We start from the raw sequence: 23,240 nt of genomic DNA, 5'->3' as shown, positions 1-23,240 counted from the left end.
TAGTTAAATCTTCACTTCAGAACAAAGAACATTTTTAGTGTTTTCCAGGATTATCAGTATTTTGACTTTATAAATACCATTTCACATAAATACATAGTCCAAAATGCCAGAAGTATATTTAGCATCATTTCCAAAATTGTTTGAATTCGGAGCCAATCCCAATCCAAAATTCCTTTAATTATTTTGAGTTGCTCAAATCAGCAACTCAGACAACAAATGTTTCATTTATTTTGTTTTGTTTAGACAGGTTCTCTCTACATGGCCCTGGCTGTTCTGCAACTCACTGTGTAGACAGGCTGGCCTCAAACTTACAAGAGATTCACCTGCCTCTGTCTCCCGGGCGTTGGGACTAAAGGTGTGTACCAGCATACCCTGCCCAGACAGCAGTTTTAAAGATCAAACATTCTAACATAATACAATCCAAAGATACCCTAAGTTGGTGCTTCATGCTAAGACAGGAAGATGTTAGGCTTTGGTTGTAAATCTTCCTTTTGCTTACCCTATTTCTACTCCATTCTTTTAAATCTGTCAAATCTGCCATCGTAAAGGGTAACTAATTATCTTACCACGCGTCCGTAGGTGCCGTGTGGCCTATCATATCATCTTTATTGTTCAGTGTGTGGAGAAACCTGTCGTGCTGTCTGGTGGTATGCAGCAATAGTAGCAGGATGCTGTAATTGCCCGGGGTCTTGTTTTGGTCTCACAGAGTGACTCTTCCTTTCCGTTGTCCTTGATTTGTTCCTAGTACTTTGATGAGCTCAGTGGGATATCTGCCGAGGACTTGCCTTACTACGGAGGGTCAGTAGAAATCGCCGACTATTGCCCTTTCAGTCAGGAATTCAGCTGGCATTTAAGTGGCGAATACCAGCGCAGCTCCGACTGTAGAATACTGGAAAATCAACCAGGTGAGTAGGCAGGTGAACGAAGGGTTAGGTTCCTCATGCAAAGTCGTCATTGTTGTTGTTTGTTTATTTTCTTAAGGGACAGGGTTTCTCTGTGTAGCCCTGGCTGTCCTGGAGCTCACTCTGTAGACCAGGTTGGCCTCTAGCTCGGAGATCCACCTGCTTCTGCCTCCTCTGAGTACTGGGATCAAAGGCGTGCACCACCACCTCCTGGCCTGTATCAGACAATATAAAATATTTACCAATATAAAATGGGTGCAAAGGGCCCAGTCCCTGTAGCCAGATGAGTTTGAGTTTTGCGTTTTCTTTACTTAATTTTTGTCTGTTACTTGATGTCTCTGCCCATATAATACTTACCTCATAAGTTGTTACAGAAACTAAATGGAGGCTGGAGAGTTGGCTCAGCACCCACAGCAGACAGCTCACAAGTGCTTGTAATTCCATCTTCGGGGCCTCTTCTGCCATCTTCAGGACTCCACAGCCCCAGCATTTATGTGCATATGTCCACACGCACATATACATAATTTAAAAATGATAAAAATAAATCTTTAAAAAACGGCAAGAAGAAGCCGGGCGTGGTGGCACATGCCTGTAATCCCAGCACTCTGAGAGGCAGAGGCAGGCGGATATTCTGAGTTTGAGGGCAGCCTGGTCTACAGAGTGAGTTCGAGGCCAGCCAGGCTAGGAGGCATGCCTTTAATCTCAGCTCTCTGGAGACAGGGCAGGCAGGTCTCTGAGTTCAAGGCCAGCCTGGTCTACTGTATACAGAGTGAGTTCCAGGATAACCAAGGCTACATTGAGAAACTGACTCCAAAACCAAAAATAAAAAATAGAATGAAAAACAAAAAATTCCAAGAAGGAAATAATTAAATAGTAAGTGTTTAGAACTCTGTGTGGTCCTTGGAGAGGATTGTGACTGCCACACACAGACACAAGCACACTAACACCTTACATCTGCACTGCAGAAAACACTTCACTTCGTACCATTGCATTTCTCTGAAATCCTTATGGGACACATAAGGAAGATGTCATATATTTCCGATGCATGGACAGACACAAAGTGGTTCAGTTGGTTGGTGGCGAGGTCCTGTGGGCTCCTCCTCTTTAGGGAACCTGTTCTTCCCAGTGACCTCTGCAGATCTCCAGAGAATACTCTTGTCCCACAGCTAGAAAGACATACTGTCATACTATCCATTTCCTTTAAATACAGAAAAGCCAGACTGCAAAGCAATACCCAGTATAATCACTACAGTTCATATAACCGAGTTTTTAAATAAATATTCTCAGGTCCGATAAGTTTAATAAGAAGCAGTAATCTGCTGTGCGTGGTGGCTCGTGCTTATAATCCCAGCACTTGGAAGACCGAGGTGAGAATTAAAGAATTTAAGGCCATCCTGGCTACAGAGTGAGCATGTGATGGCTCATGGAACCCAGGTTCAATTTCCAGCACCCACGTTGCAGCTCACAGTTGTCTGAAACTCCTACTCCGGGGCATCCGATGCCCATTTCTGGCCCCTTCAGGTACCAGGCAGGCATGTTCATGGTCTGCAAACATACATGCAGCCAAAACACCAGTACACATAAAATTTTACATGTTTATATATAGTTTATATTTAAATTTATATTTTATATTATATATATATAATTTTATGTATATTGGTATTTTGGCTGCATATATACACATATTTTTTTTTAAGTAAGCAGGAAAAACAACAATTGGTTTTCCCCTCTTTGTTGAAAAAAAATTAATTTGGCTATCCCCTCTTTTCATCTTGCTCCTACTTTATTAGAGATTAGATCTTTTAAATCATAAACTCCTGTGATACTTTTACCATTTGCTCTTTGTCTTTCTCATCTAGAATGGTCTGCTGGTCATACTTTAAAAGGGCAGTGGGCTCCGTAGTAACTAGAGTCACTCCTGCAGAGCCTGGCACACTCAGCCGGCTCCCCATCCCTTACCCATCGCAGACACATCCTGACACTAACAGTGGAGCACTTTGGCAGCGCCTCGCTGAGGTGAAAGGAACACACAGATCTCTCCTGAAGATTTGCTTAACGGATCTCTGTACTGATTTAGAGCTAGACTCACTGCCACTTTTTAAAAATACAAACATTTTCGGGCTTTGAAACTGTGCTTTTTCCTCTTTAGTGTGAAAGGCTACACTGAACATAAAATGCACAGGTCTCAGGGTTGAGCTCGGACTGTGGTTTGCTGAGCTCTCTTTGCACACTATTTGTTATTCTTTCCAGAGACTTGAAATTCACAGGTAAGGGAGTTCTGTAGGCTTTGGTATTGCTACATCCCATTTTTCCTCATAGCTCATAAAATTAAGATTTTAAAATCTTAAGAAAATCAAGTACTTCTGTATATACTATTTCAAAATGGGCTACTTGAACTCACTATTTTGAAAAACATGGAAGTTGGGCTGGCAATATGATTCAGCTGTGCAGGCCTGCTGACCTGAGTTCCGTTGCTGAAGCCCACAGAGACGTGGAAGGAGAGAATAAGGCCGCGGAGTTGTCCTCTGACCTTCACACAGGCACCTTCGTGTGCTTGGCCATCCCCCCGTGTCATACACACTGTGCACACACGCAAGTAATCACTAAATTTAAAGCTATGATGAAACCTGTAGAGGCTATAGGAGAATACACTGTAACTAGGACCTAAGGACTTTGTCTTTTCTGCCTACTAAGTCCTAAAAGGCCATTCACCCTCACTTCTGCAGCTGGGACCTTCGTCTGCAGCTAGCATATGTATTTCCAGAAGGTGCTACAAGTTGAAGATAGAAAAACCTCAGTTTGTGGGCAGCAGAGTCGGGAAGATTGCAGATTCTGAATCCAGCCTGAACTACACAGCAAGACACTGTCTCCAAAAGCCAGACACCCACCTGCCCCACACGTGAAAGGGACCTCATTTAGGCCGCCACAGAGAGTGATTCTTGTTTTGGAATCTAGCCTCTGATTTTCAGTGCCAGGTCCTCTGTATAACTGACCCAGATACTTAGGGCCCTGTTAATCTCCTCTCTAGTACAGTAACTCTCACATGGTTCCCTTCTGAAAACCCAGTTGCTTTTGGAGTCTCATTGATCCTTTTTAAACTTAAAATTCTCCATTCAGCAAATTTGATTTATGTTTTTGATATGTGTTTTTGTTTTGGGAGACAGTCTTCCTCTGAGACTGGCTTCAAACTTTGCTGTCCTCCTGCTCTGCCTTCTAAGACCTGAGTTTGAACCACGGGCCTGCCTCAACCCCTGAGGTTTTTAAACCCGCTTTTATGCTGCTGCTGTTTAAGACAGGGTCTTCTGTAGCCCGGGCTGGCCTCTAGTTGGCAATCCTCCTGTCTTTGCATCCACAGAACAACATTTAGTCATGAGTAGGCTGCCTTATTCTTGTTCTCCGTGCTGGTGGTCAGTGTGTGAGGTGACTCTCCGGGTCGTTTCAGAGCTGTTTAAGAACTACGGGGCAGAGCAGTACGGGCCGCACTCGGTCTGTCTGCTGCAGAAGTCAGCGTTCGTCATGGAGCAGTGCGAGAGGAAACTCAGCTACCCAGACTGGGGGAGTGGGTGCTACCAGGTAAGCCTCGGCTCAGCGCCGTCCGCAGATGGAGGCTTACCTCATGCCTTCATGTGTGAGGTTATAACTGATACAGCTTCTATGGGGGATTGCTGCTCATTACTTTCACTTACTTGAGTTTTATAATTGTTAGTTTGAGTGCTGTGGTTTGTGAAAATACTGTCATTTCATCGACAGAAATTGCTTTTAACTGTCGGTTTGGAATATATATAACTTGGACCAGGAAGGCTTGGTTGCGCTCATGTTTAATCCCAGCATTCAGTGGCAGAGGCAGATGGATCACTGTAAGTTCAAGTCTAGCCTGGTCTACATAGCAAATTCCAGGCCAAGCCAGGGAATCACTGTCTCAAAATAAATAAATGAAAGAATTGTTGTATGTTAATGGATTCTTTCATTTTACTTCTAGGCATAAGTCCTAAGGAAATAAGGCAAACATATAATTTTGTCCTTGAACAAGGTTTACCTTGTAAGGCAGTAATGTACAAGGTTATGTTAAAAAGCCAATGAGGGAGCCGGGCTGCAGCTCAGTACAGCAGTGTTTACCTTGCTTGCTCCAGAACCTGGGTTTGATCTCTAGCACCGTAACAAAAGGAAGAGTTACAGCAGATGTGCAGACTGGAGGGTGATGCTGCGTTGTTAAGATGTTCTTCTGTGAATGAGGGGCACCCAATAAGGTTTCTCTCTGTTCACAGGTGCCAGGCGTTAGGATTTCTACTGCTGTGATAAACACCATGACAAAAAGCTACCCGGGAGGGAGGGGTTTATTTCAGCTTGCAACTCTCAGGTCCTTCTCTGTCACTGAGAGGAGTCAGGGCAGGAAATCTAGGCAGGCCCCTGGGGGCAGGAGAATGCAGAGGCCATGGAGGAGCACTACTTATGGGCTTGTTCCTTGTGGCTGGTCAGCTCGGCTTCTCATACAGTCCACCCCACTGGCCCAGGATGGGCACCACCCACAGTAGCTTGTCCCTCCACATCATTCAGTGGTTCGAAATGCCATCCCTGACAGACTTGCCAAGAGACTAATCTTATAAAGGCATGTTGTCAATTAAGAGGAGAGATGGTTCAGCAGGTAAGAGCACTGACTGCTCTTCCAAAGGCCATGAGTTCAAATCCCAGGGCCCACATGGTGACTCACAACCATCCATAAAGAGATCTGACACCCTCTTCTAGTGTCTGAAGACAGCTACAGTGTACTTACATATAATAAATAAATCTTTAAAAAACAAAAAGAGTCACTCCCCCAAATGACTGTGTCTTACATCAGTTGACATAAAATTACCTAGAGAAGGTTGTGATCCTGGGAACTGAACTATGCCATGTTATGCCTTTGTGCCACGTTAGCCTCAAGAGCGGAGGTAAAGGCATTTGTTTGGTGCATGTGTGAGTATGTGCCTAGGTCAGCCACAGGTGTCCTTCCTCAGGAGCTGGCTGCCTTGATTCTGAGACAAGGTCTCTCACTACACGGGGCCTCCATTAGAGCAGCTGGCTGGTCAATGATCCAGTGCCCCCGGGGTCTGTCTGCCTGTCTGTCTCCCCAGCTCTGGGATTGAAAGCACTTGCCATCACATTATCATGACTGGGTTTTTTGTTTTTTAAGATAAATTATATTATTTTGAAGAACCACAACGTGTTTTTTGTTTTTAACATAAAAGTAAAACAGATGTCAAGCTTCTTAGTCAAAAAAGTTATGCTCCAGGATGGTTAAATCTCAATGAAATTACAGAGCTGTGTAAAACACCACAGTTGGTGGGCCTGTGCATGGATGCAACAGCCACTGTGAAGCTGGGAATTTGAGTATGGATTTTTTTTTTAGATTTATTTATTTTTACTTTATGCATATGGGTGTTTTGTCTGCCTGTATCTGTGCACCACATGGTTCAGTGCCCATGGAGGCCAAAAGAGGGTGAGGATACCCTGGAACTAGAGTTGCAGAAGATTGTTAGCCACCAAGTGGGCTCTGGGAATTGTACCCAGGTCCTCTGGAAAAGTCACTGCTGTTACCATCTCCTGAATCTGAATTTGGGGGAAGGATCTCATGTAGCTAAGGCTGGCCTCAAATTTACACTGTAGATGAGGATGATGATGAGTGTGTGTGTGTGTGTGTGTGTATGTATGTGTGTATGTGTGTGTACATGGCATGCACTCACCTGTCCCCACTGTTTAGGTTCTCTATTGGATCCTATTGATCCCTGTCTCTGTGTTTTGTAGCTGAAGCTCTGTAGTGAGACGTGAGGTCAGCTCAGGTGACACCTCTAACTCTGTTCTTTGTGTTCAGGAGTCCTTTGACTGCCTGGGATCTATTGTGCTTGCATGGTAATTTTAAGACTTTTCTTTCTATCTTTGTGAAGAATGCCACTGGAATTCTGGTTGGGACTGCATTGAATCTGTAGATTGCTTTTGGTAGGATGACAGTTTCACAATGCTGATTTTCCCAACCCATGGACGTGGGGAAAGGGGAAGTCTCTCTGTCTCCTAGCGTCTTCCTCAATTTCCTTCTTTAGTTTTTCAACTTTTCATTGGAGAAATCTTTCACGTGCTTGGCTAGGTTTATTCTGAGGTTTTGTGGTTTCTAGGCTATCATGAATGGGACTCTTTCCCTGGTTTCTTTTCAGGGTCTACTCCAGTGTGTGGGAAGGCTACTGATTTCTGTGTAACTTCAGACCCTGAGACTTGGCTGAGAGAGCTTATGAGTTCTCTGAGTTCCCTGGTAGTGTTTTAGGTGTGAAATTGTATCACCTGCAAATAGAGACATGGCTACTTCCTCCTTTCTTACTTAGATTCTCCTCACCTGTTTCTCTCACCTTATTGCTCTCCCTGGGACTTCCAGTACCAAGTGAGACTGGAGCTCATGGATGCCCTTGTCTTGCTCCTGGTTAGAGGCAATGTGTGGGTTTCCCTCGAAATGTGGGGCCATCATGGACAGCCTTTCCTATACTGACTGTATTCCTCCCGTTCCAAGTTTCTTCAGGACTTTAACAAAAAGGGATATTGAATTTTGTCACAGTCTTTTCCGTGTCTCTTTAGATGTTGATGTGATCTGTACTCGAGTTCCTCTGTGAAATACATAACATTTATGGGTTTACATATATTGAACCAAGTACTGCCAAATTAACAAAGAACAAGAATCAACACATAACTTTAACTCTGAATACTAATGGCTTCAATTTTCTAATCAAAAGACAGAAACTACTAGTTTAGATTAAAAAGAGCAACCACCTATTTCTGTCCCCAGAAAATGTGTCTTATCATACAAGAGAGACACTGCCTTACAGTGATAGGATAGACAAAGGTATTCCAACCAAATGGACCTAAGGAACAAGCCCAGGCCCGCCTCATGCTGGCTATGTAGATAAGAGTGACCTTAACCTCCTAATCCTCCTGCCCTTAAGTGCTGGGATTACAGGCATATGTCGCCACAGCTGGGTATGAAAGCAGCAGCTTTTTAGAGTACATACAGGTAACTATAATACTACGTCCTGCTTCTCTGTCAAACAAGCACCATCATCAAGAACAACCAAGCTAAAAACCCAATGTGATGCCTCTGGGAAGGCGCACATGCTGACAGACGTGAGAGCTCTCCTTCCTCCCATGCATGTATTAATACATGGCCATGACACCGTAACTGAGGAGCCATGTAGAGCACAAGGCCACGCCCACACCCTGGGCACCCTCTGCTCCTCTTTTTATGGTATCTTCTGCTGGGGAGTTCCATGTCAACCTTTCCCTCTCAGTGTCATTTCTTTCCGTTTTAGGAGTTGGTAATTTTCTCCTCTTCTCTCAACTCGACAGTCAGAGCTCCAAGGTTGCTTATAAACAGGTTGTTAAAGTTCTCCAAAAATACTCAATAGGCAAAGGCAGGTAGATCACTGTGAGTTTGACACTAGCCTGATCTACATAGCAAGTTCCAGACCATCAGGCTGTATAGTGAGACTCTGCCTTGAAATTAATTAACTAATTAATTGATTCTCCCAAAATAGACTCAACTGCTGGCATCCAGCCAGGCTTCTCAGAGTAAACGTAGGCGAGCAGGGAGGGGTATGGAGTTGGCAGGCCTGACCAAAGCTCCTTTACCTTTGGCAGTTTCTTTTGGCAAGTATTCATGTATGCTTACATACATATACATATACCTTACATATATGTATATATGTATGTACGCACATATAGACAGACAGACATATAAAAAAAGCCACATTTTATTTCTTTTCTCTGGCAGTTTATATCTTCTAGATAGAAATTACCTCATAGATAAAATGTTACAAAGGGGAGTTACAGAAGGATGTTCAAAGCAGTGTTTTATTCTGTAAGCTCATTATAAGTTCATTAGCAGTTGCATACCTGTGGCTCATCCTTGGACCTGACTTAGAATGAATGCTTTTCCTTGATCACAAATCTGTCCAAGCCTGTTTCTCTTCTTAGTACAATTTATAAAAGCTCATTGTAGTCCTTATTATGCATCCTTTATTTACTATTCTATGAGGAGGGGGCACATTCTGTTCTTGATTCTAACTTTATTACATCTTTTTGGCAAAACAGCTAAGACCATCTTCTTAAACTTTTTTTCCTAAAATCGTATAAATCAAATCAGGAAGTCATCAATTCATTTAAACAGCATTAATTCATGAAAGTTCATTTTCATGCTGATCTTCAGGAAATTTGCCCAGTAGGGTGGGCTGATGCCCAGGAATCATTAGGCTACGTAATAACAGCAGAAAAGGCATTTCAGCTGCGAGAAGCAATCCTAGGACAAAGTCTCTGGGGCTGGTCCTCTCCAGAGTTCACCCATCACAGCCATGCACAATAGTGGGCCATCTCCTGGAGACTCGCTTGCCATAGCCTTCCTTTCCTGATGGCTTCTGTCACCCAGCCCTTGGTAAACAAGCTTCAGTTGTGGTAGCTGCATCCCAACTTACCTCTTGGTCCTCAGTGCCAGCGACCCTGTGCTCCCTCCTCTTCTGCAGTACACGTGAGGTTTCCCTCTACTGGACTCGAGTCAGCTCCTACTTGTGCATCTTCTAGTCTGACCACACTTGCTTCTGAGGATTCCATATTGGTAAACATAAAGTTCATCCAAGAGTGTTCCCTGTGATCAACACTCTTAGATCATTGTTCCCTGAAAGCTGTGTGCGTTCTTTCCCAGCTTATAACATGTCTACCTAATGTCATCCAAATCCTGTCCTATCTCCAGGACATAATTAATTACACTTCTCCTATGACACTTTTTGATGTTTATATTAATCCTATTTTCGCGAGTTTTCATTTCTCAATCACACTTTATTGGTTAAATTTCTTTATTTTTACAGGATCTCATGCAACCCAGGCAGCTTCCAACTCGACATGTAGCTGAGGCTAGTATTGAACCCCTCACCTCCTGTCTCTACCTCTTGAATGACATGACTAAAATATTTGTATCCCACTCTGACTTCCTCAGTTAGAGCTACTAGAAGAGGTGGGGGGATCTGAGAGGAGGGGGTGGGGAGGTGAATGTGATCAGAGTACCCTGTAGGAAATTCTCAAAGGTTTAATAAAATATTCTTTTTGAGAAGCCTCTGGAGGACAGCGCACAGTTGGCAGTGGTTGGTTAAGAGGAACTGCAGGGCACAGCGGAGCAGCTCAGCTCCAGGGGGCACCTGGGCCCTGGACTTGCTCCTCAGCATAGGTGTTTAACAAAGAAAAGTTAGTTACTTTGCTTGTTGTCACGACTGAACACCTCACAAGAAGCAGCTTAATGCAGGAGAGTTATATCTGGGCTCACAGCACGAGGGGACACGGCTCATCGCGGTGTGTGATGGGCTCTGCTTGCTTACTTCTTAGAAGACCAGGAAACAAAGCCAGGGCAGAAAGCCAGGCCCCAGTCTGTCTAAGGTTGGTCTGAGCTCTAAACCTCTGGGCTCACACTTCCTCCAGCTCACTGGTTATCAACTTCCTGATGCTGAGACCCTTTAATACAGTTCCTCATGTTGTGGTGAACCCAGCCATAAAATTATTTTCATTGCTACCTCACAACTGTAATTTTTTTTGTTTGTTTGTTTTGTTTTTTGGATTTTGGTTTTTTTCGAGACAGGGTTTCTCTGTATAGCCCTGGCTGTCCTGGAACTCACTCTGTAGACCAGGCTGGCCTTGAACTCAGAAATCCGCCTGCCTCTGCCTCCCAGAGTGTTGGGATTACAGGCGTGCACCACCACCACCCGGCTAATTTTTTTTTTAAAGCAACAATTGTTCTTTTTTTTTTTTAAGATTTATTTATTTATTATATGTAAGTACACTGTAGCTGTCTTCAGACATTCCAGAAGAGGGAGTCAGATCTTGTTATGGGTGGTTGTGAGCCACCATGTGGTTGCTGGAATTTGAACTCAGGACCTTTGGTAGAGTAGTCAGTGCTCTAACCACTGAGCCATCTCTCCAGCCCAACTGTAATTTTTTAATGTTATGAATCATAATGTAACTATCTGTGTTTTCTCATGGTCTTAGGCAACCCCTGTGAAAGAGTTGTTTTCTTCCCAAAGGGGTCTCAACCCACAAGTAGAGAATGACTGCTCTAGCTAGCCCCCACCTCCCAAAGGTTCCACATTTTTCCCCAAACCATACTACCTGCCGGGACCAAGTGCTGAAACATGGGCCTGTTGGGGACATCTTACCTCCAAGCCAAACAGCCCGGTGTGGTGGCACATGATCTTGACAGTCAAGGGCCCGAGGCAGAAGGATTGTAAATGTGTGGCAGCCCTGAGCTAACCTACCCCGAGGTTAGCTTTAATGTGTCTGCTCTTTAAAACTGGTTTCCTGATTCTTGCTTTTAAAGATGCTACCAAATCTAAAGAAAATCATTGTAAACATTTTTAATTACCGAACAGAAAGTTTGGGGTAGGCAGAAAATCAGGAAGAGGTTTCACTGAAAACCTGTGTGTGTGTGTGTGTGTGTGTGTGCTGTATAAATGTACCCAGGACCTTTTTTGCAAAATTTGGTGATACGTAGAGAGTGACATGGCTGGTGTCTGCTTGGCAGACACTGAAGTTAAAGCGTTGAAGGGACCAAGCTGGTGTGCAGAAGATCTTTAAAATCGGTTTCCAGGGCCTCTCAGTCCACTTTGCTGAGCCAGCGTTTCAAGGCTACAGCCATAGGCTGGAGAGAGCTCAGCCGACACACTGCCTTCTGCTCTCCCAGCACACCTGACTTCCGTTCCCAGCACCCGTGTCAGGTGGTTCACAACTGCCTGTAACTCCAATTCTAGAGGACCCCAAACCTCCTCTGGCCCCTGTAGGCACCCACACACATGTGGCATACAGATATACACACAGTGACACATAAATAAATCTTGAGAGAGAAAAGAGGAAAAGACCTACTACCACCAAGTGGTAGTCTTTTAGAAACTAAATATCTTAACTCATAATATGTGAGTTGAAGGCATGCCCTCATCCCAAACTGTGCATGTTATGAAAGTTTTAGTCATCTGTGGTATGCACCTGTGTGTTCATGTTTATACACACATGTATGTGGAGTATGTGTGAAGGTCCAGGGGTTCCTCAGTAGCTGCTGCACCTCTTTTGTGAGATAGGGTACTGAAGCAGAGTTTGCTTGATCCAGCTAGTCCTGCCTGATTGAGCTAGGCTGGCCGGCCAGTGAGCTCCAGGACCCGCCTGTGCACACCTCCGCAGGCCTGGCATTGCTGCGTGGGTGCTGTGGGTGCTGGGATCTGAGCTCAGGCCTCAGTGCTTGCACGCCCTGCCTTTCCCTGGCTCACCTCTCCCCAGCCCCCATTTTTGTAAACTTTAGTATCCATCCAAGACTCTTAGTGACTTAACCTTTCTCCCCTATTTGAAGGTTTCTTGTTCTCCTCAAGGTCTAAAGGTTTGGGTTCAAGACACTTCGTATCTGTGCAGCCGGGCAGGACAGGTGCTCCCCGTCAGAATTCAGATGAACGGCTGGATTCACAATGGAAACCTGCTGTGCCCCTCCTGCTGGGACTTCTGTGAGCAGTGTCCACCGGAAACAGACCCTCCACCTGCCAACCTGACTCGAGCCCTTCCTCTGGGTGAGTTCTCGCCATGATTGGTGGAATGAGGGAAGGCCGAGAGAGCTGTTCCTCACAGGATATTGAAATGCCCTTGGGGCGGGGCTCAGGAGTGGGCCAAGCCGCTCCTCCTTGATTTGAGGTTCTCCAGGAAAGTTGGATAGCCAAGGCTGCCCTCACATTCACAGAGCTAGGCTTCCTTGGGTTCACAGAGGTCTTCCTGCCTCAGCATCCCAAGTGCTGGGATTATACAGATGTGCCGCAGGGCCCAGCTGTTTGTTTTCTTACTGTGTGTGCCACTGCTCAATCTTTTGTGCTTTCTAGAAACTACTACAACGTAGCCCAGGTTAGCCTTGACCTTGGCCGTGATCCTCTCCAGATTCCCAAGTGTTAGAATTATGATAGTGTACCGCATGACTGCCATGGGTGGACCTTTGTCACTGAATATATTAGTATATATATTATTAATGAAAAATAGGATGGAATGTTATACACTTTGAGTAGATGTTTGCCTTGAGGCAGAAGAGATATAATTTAATTTTCAAACTACATCTTAAAATACACATTTACTCATTTTGAAATTAAAAGTGAACAAAATTCTACTTATCAAATACATAAAGAAATTATATTTTAGTTATATCAGGTGATATACTCACAAAGGGTCTGGGAGACTGGTCAGTGGATAGAACGCTTCCTTCAAGAGCACGGGCGGCCTGAGTTGAAATCCCCATGACCTTTTGTAAAAATCTAGACATGGTGGTACTTGTGGATAATCTCAGTCCTCTGCAGTGGGGTCAGGAAGACCCTGGGGCCAGCCAGCCAGCCGGTCCGTGAGCTTCAGGTTCCCTGAGAGACCTTTCTAGGAAGTATACGGTAGAGGGCCATAGAGGAAGGCACTTGGCATCCGTCTCTGGCTTCCTTACACACCTGTGAAGATATATGCACACATGAACACGTCCACACACACAGCTACTCAAAACAGGAACGGTACCAACAAAGAAGAGTATAGTGCACATACACAAATGCACGTACAAAATGAGAAAGGCACCAGCTTGTAAGGACAAGGCTCTCACCAAAGAACACTGCAGGGTGGCTGACTGACTACGCCTATCTGAACTATCTGGGAATAGAATTGTTTTGGAATTCAGAGGTTTTATGATTTTTGGAACATTTGCATATACAAGTAAGCTGTCTCTGGCATGAGACCGAATCTAAAAACACAAAATATATTAACATTTATATGTGCTTTATACGAGTGCACTGATGGTAATTTGCTACAGTGGTTTTGGTGTGCCTTTGTTTTGATCAAATCAGATAAGACATTTTCCACAAGTGGGATCATCTCTGCTCCCAGAACAGTTTGGACGTTGGAGCATTTTGGATTTCAGGTCTTCAGATTAGGGATTCTCTATTCTTCTATTCATGCCGTGAGACTAAGGCGACACACCCCAGTGCATGCTTTAGAAGCAGGAGGAGGTTGGAAAGGACTGCCTTCAGCAGGCCTCAGCGAAGGTGCCCACAGTGAGCAGTAACAGCAGAATTCATGACTCCTGAACATATGACTCAGTATTTCATAATATTAACAATAAGCATTGCATGCAGTCTTCCCAAATGTTAGTAGTTTTTAATGACAGTTAAATGAGAGTGGCTTCCTAGGTGTGGTGGTTTGCATGTGCCTGGCCCAGGGTGTGGCACTATTATGAGAGGTGGCCTTGTTGGAGGAAGTGTGTCACTGTGTGGGTGGGCTTTGAGATCTTCCTCCTGGCTGCCTCGGAGTTAGTCGAGTTAGTCGTTTTCCTTTGGAACAAGATGTAGAACTCTCAGCTCCTCCAGTACCATGCATGCCTGCCAGCCATGATGATAATGGTCTGAGCCTGCAAACCAGCTCCAATTAAATGTTCTTTGGTCATGGTATCTCTATACAGCAGTGGAAACTCTAACCAGTACACATGGTCTGTCTCAAAGAATTAAATAAAAAGTAGACAGCTTTATACAGGTTACAGGTGAAAGTTTATACACTCTAAAGTTAGCATCCTGTCTTTCCCTGAGCCTCGATCTTTCCCCACCCCAAGTCCTTTAAGTAGGGAGCAGGATTGGTTCTCTCTGGGTTTTTGAGACAGTCGGCCTATGTGACACAGGCTGGTCTGGAACTCCTGGTGATATTCTCACTTCAGCATCTTAGGCACCTGTCCCCAAGCCTGGGTCAGACGGTAACTGCAGGTTTGTACCTGTGTTAAGGGTCTTCAGGACAATCCTCACTTGTTGGCTCCCTAAAAGGATTCCCAGGTCTTGGTGCAGTGGGAACACACGAGGCAGAATCACAGAAAGGAAAAAGACACAGGATCAAAGTTTAGAGGAGACTGCTTCCAGGCAGTAGCTGGGAGCCATCTTAGCTGCGGAATTAGCCCTGAAGCAGCAGCCTCAGGCTACTGTGCGGAAACTGTCTACACAGCTCCACTCACCTTCTCAGCAGTTATACTCGTGACAGCACAATGAATTATTTCAAATGGCACAAAAGCCTGAGGTTCTTTAATGGAATTTATAGGAAATGTACTGGTTTAATATGAAGCTGGTAGGAAGAATTCATTTTGTTGGATCTCTTTGGCTCGAATTAGAAGGGTATTGGTGTAGAATTAAAATTAGATAACTCCCATTGGCAGTGTGTTCCTTGCTACCCGCCCCAATGTTCTGGGTTCCCAAATGAAAGACACATTCATGAGACATTTTGATATGTTTTAATCAGCTCAATGGCTGGGCCACTTCCTAACCTTAGGAAGTGGTTAATCCACCCACCATCCTCCAACCCTCCCCCCCCCACACACACACTGATAATCTCAAGTTATTACTTACTAAATCTTACATTCTATCTTGGCTGCTGGGCCATATCCTGCCAGGCTCCTTCACATGCTGGCTCTGCCTTCCTGCCCTCCACCCTCCTCAGGCATGGTGGATCTCTCCATCCTCCTTTCTGTCCCTAGCCTGGCAATCTTCTAAGTCCCACGTCTTCTGCCCTGCCTGGCCATATGGATTGCCATACAAACAGTTTTGGAGACTGTCTCAGTTAAGGCTTTACTGCTAGGAACAGACACCATGATCAAGGCAACTCTTATAAGGACGACATTTCATTGGGACTGGCTTACAGGTTCAGAGGCTCAGTCCATTGTCATCAAGGCAGGAACATGGCATCATCCAGGCAGGCATGGTGCAGGAGGAGCTGAGAGTTCTACATCTTCATCTGCAGGCCACTAGGAGAAGATTGACTTCCAGGCAGCTAGGACTAGAGTATCAAAACCCCACACCCACAGTGACACACCTACTCTAACGAGGCCTCGCCTCCCAATAGTGCCAATCCTTAGCCCAAGCACACAGACAAACCATCACAGGGACTCAAATTAGCCTAAGACTACAAACAGCCACATACTGGTCCAAAACTAATCCTAAGAGGGTACTCATCCTCACACCAGCCCCAGATCTAACTGTAAGAAGATCACCATCTCATTGTTAAAACAATATGTGGGAGGGGGCAGTGTTCACACCTTTAGTAGTTGGAGTTGCGATAGAGGGAAGGTTGCTTCCTTGGGTTCAGGAATAAGAATCGTTTTTATTTTATTGTAGGTGACTTTTTTTTTAATAGATTTATTTATTTTATGTATATGAGTACACTGTAGCTGTCTTCAGACACACCGAGAGAGGGCAACAGATCCCATTAAAGTGGTTGTGAGCCACCATGTGGTTGCTGGGAATTGAACTCAGGACCTCTAGAAGAGCAGTCAGTGAGTGCTCTTAACCACTGAACCCCCGATAAGAATCTTTGTACAGAGCCGGGCAGTGGTGGCACACACCTTTAATCCTAGCACTTGAGAGGGAGAGGCAGGCAGATTAATGAGTTGGAGGCCAGCCTGGTCTACAGAGTGAGTTCCAGGACAGCCAGGGCTACACAGAGAAACCCTGTTGGGGGGGGGGGGCAGGCGAGGGGGAATCTTTGTACAGAAGCAGAAGATGGAGAAATCAGGAGGAAGCCAAGTTCAGTCAAAGCTGTGAAATTATGTTTCTACCCCAGGAGTTTGGGCAGCAGTGGTCACAAACAACTCAACCCCCTGCACCTAAGTCAGGTGGCCCTGACACGCTCTCTCTCCTGCTCCCTCTTTGTGAGTGAATGAGTACTGTTGTCATGGGTACAGCTGTGTCCAGGACCCCAGTACCTCAGTCCTATAGGAGTGGCAGAGCCTTCATAGGTGACACTCAGAAGATGGCCCAGCCTTCTTCCAGGGTCCAAGTGGGAAAGATGTGTATGAAAACTAGCAACTGCAGCTTCCTCCTCCCAAGTGTTTACAACCTCTGACAGCTCACTGACTTCCTACCCACACTAGGCAACCCCTTCCCATGGGCCGACATAATAAACACTCTGAGGTTCCGGTTTCATCTGCAGTTGGGTTGACTCCATCTGAGTGTGCACAGCCTACTTGACCCCAGCTTTTCAGTGTATGTTCGCTGTGTCTGCTGTTTCTTTAGTGGGTGTGTTCTTATCATTCCGTCATTGCCCCTAGTCAGTCAAGCCCACTGTTATGGGCGCAGCATCTCCTTATATATCAGTGGCTTCTCTGAGACTGGCTGTGCTGCCGTTTCTGTGAGGCAGTGTGCACAGAGCACTGTAGCCTCCCAGTTGCCCCCAGCCCGCACCAGCATGATCCTGAGACTGGTCCAGGCCATAACAAGAGCAGCGAGAGCGCAGGCATTGCTAAAACATGGATATGCCTGGACTTCCTGCAATTGTTCATATATGCATGCCTGTCTGTGACACACGAGGTTTTAACTGACCACCTGTTGAACTGTGTGCCAGGAACTCTCATAGGCTTCTTCTTTTTCTCACCATGTGTACGTATCTGTGTGTGTGTTTGCATGTATGCGTCCCTCTATGGTGTATGTGTGTGTGTGTCTGTCTCTGTGTGTGCGTGTGCCCCCGTTTTGTTTTTTTGAGACAGTCTGATGTAGCTGGCCCCAAACCACAGCTGCATCTGAAGCTGAGGATGTCTTTGGATTGCCCCATGCCTCCTCCATCCCGCTTCCTCCATCCCGCCTCCTCCATCCCCTCCCCTCCCTTGCTCCCCTCTCAGTATTTAATGGGGTGATGTTCTGGGATACTGACCTGACTGTCCGTCATTACCCAACCTGCCTTATGCATGCCGGCGATCGGCTCTCGGGCCTCGTACAAGCTTGACCGTACTGCCGCCTGACCTGCATCCCCAGACTGAGTTGTTTCTCTTTAAAACAGGTATTAACTGCAAATTTTATTTTAAAAATGTGATATTTTCAGTGTACTTGCATGAGATGTACAATTAACCCACAGTGAAGCCTTTTTGGCAGTTGTCATCCCTAATTTAGATGTCTGGTGAATTAAGCTATGTTAGGATAAAACTGCTAACATGAAAGCTAATATTTAATAGGGCATGGTGGCACATACCCAGCATTCATAGGATCAAAAGTTCAGGATCAAAACTCTCAACACAGAGAGTTTGAAGCCTGCTTGGGCTGCATGAGACCCTGTGTCTAAAAACAAATGAATAAACAAAGAGAAAGCCTACTAATGTTCTGAAAGAAATATAGAATTAATTCTATTTCCATTAATTCTACTTTTTATTGTTCCCATTTGGTTGGTTCACATAACCTTACAGAACTAATATATTTCAGATTATTAAACTCATTTTTAAATTTACTTTCAGACAGGGTCTTATTCCCACCCAGGGTGGCCTAGAACTTTCTGTGTAGGCCAGGTGCCTCTCACCTCTGCCTCTGGAGTACTTATGTCACAGGAGTGCACAGCACACCTGTTGTGGAGCACTGAGGACTGAACACATGGCCTCGGGCATGGGGGGCAAGCACCCCACCGCTGAGCTCTGGCTCCAGGCCTCTCCGCCCCCTCTCACCCTTCGCTCACCTCCCAGTGTTACTCAGGATGATGTCATCACAAGCCCGTGCTGTTGTGTTCTTTTCCTCCCTAGATCTCTGCTCCTGTTCTTCTAGCCTGGTGGTCACGCTTTGGCTCCTCCTCGGCAATCTGTTCCCTCTGCTGGCTGGGTTCCTTCTGTGTGTGTGGCACTAGGCGTGGAAAAATGAATTCTCAAGACGACAGTTTTGTCAAGTTCCCATGAACAAAGCACAGGACCTGGGTGAGCGCCAGCCCGCAGGTACGCCATTCCCGAGGCTGTCCGCAGTAGGACTATGAAGAGTGAGCCACCCAGGGTGACTGCTCCAAAGCTGTCACTCCATACCTGCCTCACAGCCACCTGGAATGTGAAGAGGAACTGGCCCAAGGCTCCGTAGTTCATGGACATGCAATCTCCTGGCGGACGGTGGGATTTGCCAGTCACATACCTCGGCGTTTGCAGACATCAACCGTCCATGAGCCTCCAGGTCACTCAGAGAGCAAGCAGCTGACGGCCCAGTCCAGAGTTCAAGTTGAGGATCCTATCCTCCAAAGTACCAAACTGGTCATCAGGATTTCAGATTTCCCGCCACCACTGCAGCTGTTTTAAGTGAACATCTGGATGTGATGCCCTTGAACCATCACTCCTTCCATTCTGCTAGAGCGTCTGACTCGACTGTGTTTGCCTTTCCTGCCAGCTGTGTGGCTGCTCGCTGAGCTGTTGTTGGTTTGTCGTTAGCCCTCTGCCCCTGATCAGCCATCTCACGTGAGCTTAGAGTCCTCTTGCTTTCTTCATTAATTTCATGGCAACTTGGAAAACCGTGGGAAAGCGTGAAGTAAGAGTGTGCAGTCAGAGGGTTGAAATCGTGCAAACAGAAGATGGCATGATTGTCGGGAATCCATCAAAACCCCACTGATCCTTTCATGCCTATGTAAATGTAAAGGTTTAGACATGCATAGGCATGCAGTTACTTCCAAGAGGACTGGGCTGTGAGAGAATTACTGCTGAATCACAAACTTATTTCATCGACAAGAAGAAAAAAACTCAAGACAAGGTCATCTGAATTGCTTCCTAACAGCAAAGCTTAGGTTTGGGGTCCAGCCTGCCCACTGGCCCATCTGGACTCTGTCACAGCGCCTGTGTATTACCTCTGTTTACATGTCTGACTCCTCCCATGTCTCACACTCCTGTACCACACGGATTCTGTGAAAGCAATCCTCCTGCACCAGAGCTTACCAACCCTCTAGTAACTTAACTTTGACACTCTTTAACAAAAAGCGATATTCTGGTTTTCTCCCTAAAGATAATCAATTACTGTAGTGTTATAAACAGCCTTTGGGACCAGCAAGATGGCTCAGTGGTAAAGGCACTTGCCACCAAGCCTAAAGTCCCGAGTTTGATTACTGGAGACCACATGGAACAAGAAAGAGACTCCTGAAAGTTGTCCTCTGACCTACACACACACACACACACACACACACACACACACACGTAAGTGTAAAGCAGTTTTTAACATGAAACATGTTATTTAGACACACTTTTTTTCCCTCTGTTCTATTCAGCATATAGTTATTTCATATTCTATTTAAGACATTTACAAGTAAAGTGGAACATGGTGGCCTATAATCCCAGAAGGATCATGAGTTCAAGATCATCCTCAGCTACATAGGGAAATTCCATTAGAAGCCAGTATTGGCTTTATGAAACACTTGGGAGCAGGCAGGAGAAAGGAATTGTGTAAGGAAGCAGAGCACCGTGGAATAAGCACCCACTCTAACCAGCTGTGGCACCGCAGCCTCAGAGTAAAGGAAAGCTCACCTTCTTAAAGGCAGAAATTTGAAGTATGTTCTTGCATGCAGTATAATTTGGAGGTACGCATCACTGTGCAAAGCTGAGGCTCCTAAACTCAGCCCACTGCAGCTCTAAGGGCCATTGTCTGCACAACAGTGCTCCGGGCCCTGCCAGCCTTCTGCAGTCTTTAAGTTGTACGAAGTCAGAGAAAAGTAAGTATATTTTTAAAGAAATGTTTGGCGAGCCTTCGAGTGACAGACACAAGATGGTGGCCACCACAGGCTTGGGAGTAAAAGTCCCATGAGATTTCCAACTGTTGGAAGAGCTGGAAGAAGGCCAGGAAGGAGCAGGCAATGGCACAGCTAGCTGGGGTCTGGAGGACGACGAGGACACGACACAAGACGGACAGGCATAATTGGGCCTCCACGAACAATATGTGAAAACTGAATACACAGCCTTAAAATAGAATGCGGGCCTAAGTACCCAGAAGCACCGCCGTCTCTAACATGTGTAACGAGTCAATACGAGCAGTGTGAGCAGTTCTAATGGAGTGGTGGCTCCAAGAGCCACGGCAGTGCTGGCAAAGGCAGAACACCCACAGCATCAAAGTCATCCTGCAGGAACTGTGGCACCTGATGATGTCAAAAGAGAGCAGGAAGCTGGCACAGCCACCAGAAGGACAGTGTTTCCGCAGTTAGTCACCAAGGCCTGGCCTCCCCTCCCCATCCCACCCGAGTCTTCATTTTCCACAGTACTGAATTTTCCAGATATATCTGTAGACCTCAAAGTACTGGGGAGGAAGCCCCACTCAGACTTCATCCTGAGACACTGTTCTGATACTAACTTCTTGTCCATTCGAAATACCTAAGTTGTGCTGTGTAGCATCATCTGTGAGTGTAGCCGCTGTCTGCCTGGCTGGCATCAAGAAAGTGATGAAATGGGTTTCCTTTGGTGAGCGTGGGCACAGCTAATGCCACTGTGAATGGACCGTCACACAATTACCTGCTGCTGACACTAGGCCTGGGTCTACCTTTGCCTGCCCCGCCCTCCGCCACAGCTGTGTGGTGGCCCTTAGAGCAGCAGATGGGAAGGCTTCCGGTAGCAGCCGTGGGACTGACTACTGCTGGGCTTGGGGGCGCTTTAGCTGTACCCCTGCTTTCTTAAGTCTTAAGTGATGCCCCATCCAAGCCACGGTCCCCACTCCTCCACTCCCGCCCTTGGCCAAAGTTTAGATTGTAACCCTCCCCTCCCTCTGAAGTTGGCTGCAGGTGAGGAATTCAGGGCTTCCCGTCTGTCTCCCCACCGTTATCCAGGGGTGCTGCTTTCCCCTTCTCAACACCCTTGTTGCCCATCACCAATGCTTGCTGTGGCCAGAAGCCATCAGATGAGTTTGGAAGAGCCTGGCCTCCCTCACTTAGCTCCAGCCCACACGCGCCCGAAGGGAGCGCGGATCCTGCTGCCGCCGTGCCGTCAGCTCTCAAGCTTTGAGGTCAGGTCTAGAGGTGAACAGAGCAGTCACAGGGCCACTCAGACCAGCCAACGCTCAGGCCGGATATGCCTGGAGAAAGGCCATGCAGACAGTCCTCAGTGCACACTATTCTGAGTTGGTTCCTTTTCCCATAATTGCTTTGCTTTTACACAGTGATGAGGTTTGAACAGGGCTCTGGAGTCACCCTGGCCACCCATGGGGTCTGCTGTGGAGCCCGAGGCCCTGCCCCTGCCCCTGCCCTGCAGACTCAGGTTCCAGTGTTGCTCCTCAGACCCTCTGCAGGGACCGGGAGGAGCTCTGCGTCACCACATCTGCAGATCATTTGCAGATCAGTGAGCCTGGCCTCCTGACTCACTGCCACCGTCCCCACTCTGTTCAGGACCGCTAAATGTTGAAATGCGGATGCATACTGGAATAAAGGCAATTCATTGTGTGGCAAAGAAAAAAAAAAGAAATATAGAATATGCATGGCATGGTAGTACATGCCTTTAATCTTAGCACTTGGGAGACAGAAGGTAGTGGATATCTCAGTGTTAAGACCAGCCTGGTTTACAAAATAAGTTCCAGACCAGCTAGGGTTACATAGTAAGAGGAACCTGTCTTACAAAGAAAAAAAGAAATAGACATTAAACCTTCATACCTGTGATGATTATGAATTATCCTACAAAATGTATAAAGAATTTCACCAAAAATAACAGTGGAGTATATTGAGAGTCTGTGAGAGCCTTGACGACATTTCAACTGTTGTGCAGTAATGCCATTAGGTAGTAATGTTTCCAAGCATGGTGCTTTTTATACTTGAAATATATTTTTGCTTTATTTTTTAACTAATATTAAATTTGCACTAATGACTTTCTGGAGAAAATGTTACAGATGACATTTTTTGTATATATATTTATTTATTAAGCTTGGAATGTGGTGTCCCAGTGTTTGCTCTGCACAAACATGGAACTTCATGCAGCCGGTGTCAAGAAACACTGAACTCCTGAGAGTTACTAGTTAGGCTGGTTTGTCTTTTTCTCTTCAGTGAGCCCAGAGCAAGGTCGCTGTCGCTTAGCATTGATCCCACGTGGCATACTTAGCACACTTGTAAGACAGTGTAAGAGGCTCGTTACAATCATTTAGAATATAGCAACCAAGAAATAGCTTCTGTAGTCAAGATTCTCATGAAGAATTAGCTGTTAGAATTCAGCTGTGAACTGAAGGATTTGAAACAGCCTTCCTGCTAGTGACATATTAACCCTTTCGAGTTGCAAGGAAAAAACCCATGGACAGAACGAAGCAGGGTGCTTCATGGTGGGGGTAAGGGAGGGCAGGGAAGAGAGGGGCGGGGATAGCTGGTCAGGGGACAGTAGACCAGAGTCCCTCCCTGAATCAGAAAAGTCGAGTGTTTATAAAAACTGACTACCTCGGTGTTCAGTTCAAACACGTCATTGTAAGTGTTTTAAGGCCCAAGGTGTCAAACGTATCAAATGAATTGTCTCAGGTTTTTGCAGAATTTACAGGAAGGAGGCAGAGCCATGCAAGGAGCCTTGGGCCTTGTCGTCGGGAGGGA

General features: G+C 45.9%; 1 protein-coding gene and 1 pseudogene across 1 annotated transcript in view; both read left to right on the top strand.

The window, feature by feature from the left end:
• Lmln (leishmanolysin like peptidase) overlaps positions 1 to 21,532 on the top strand; it is a 66,656-nt gene extending 45,124 nt beyond the window's left edge. Inside the window, exons 14-17 of the mRNA XM_052158542.1 lie at positions 746 to 905; positions 4,345 to 4,475; positions 12,292 to 12,502; positions 18,481 to 21,532. Coding sequence (XP_052014502.1) covers positions 746 to 905; positions 4,345 to 4,475; positions 12,292 to 12,502; positions 18,481 to 18,581 — 603 coding nt within the window. The 3' untranslated portion in view covers positions 18,582 to 21,532. The remainder of the gene's footprint in view (positions 1 to 745; positions 906 to 4,344; positions 4,476 to 12,291; positions 12,503 to 18,480) is intronic.
• LOC127665920 (ubiquitin-conjugating enzyme E2 variant 1-like) lies at positions 20,429 to 21,532 on the top strand (annotated as a pseudogene).
• Positions 21,533 to 23,240: the final 1,708 nt, after the last annotated feature.

The sequence above is a fragment of the Apodemus sylvaticus genome, chromosome 15, assembly GCF_947179515.1.
Source record: "Apodemus sylvaticus chromosome 15, mApoSyl1.1, whole genome shotgun sequence".
Lineage (NCBI taxonomy): Eukaryota > Metazoa > Chordata > Mammalia > Rodentia > Muridae > Apodemus > Apodemus sylvaticus.
This window is presented reverse-complemented; position numbering and strand designations above follow the sequence as displayed.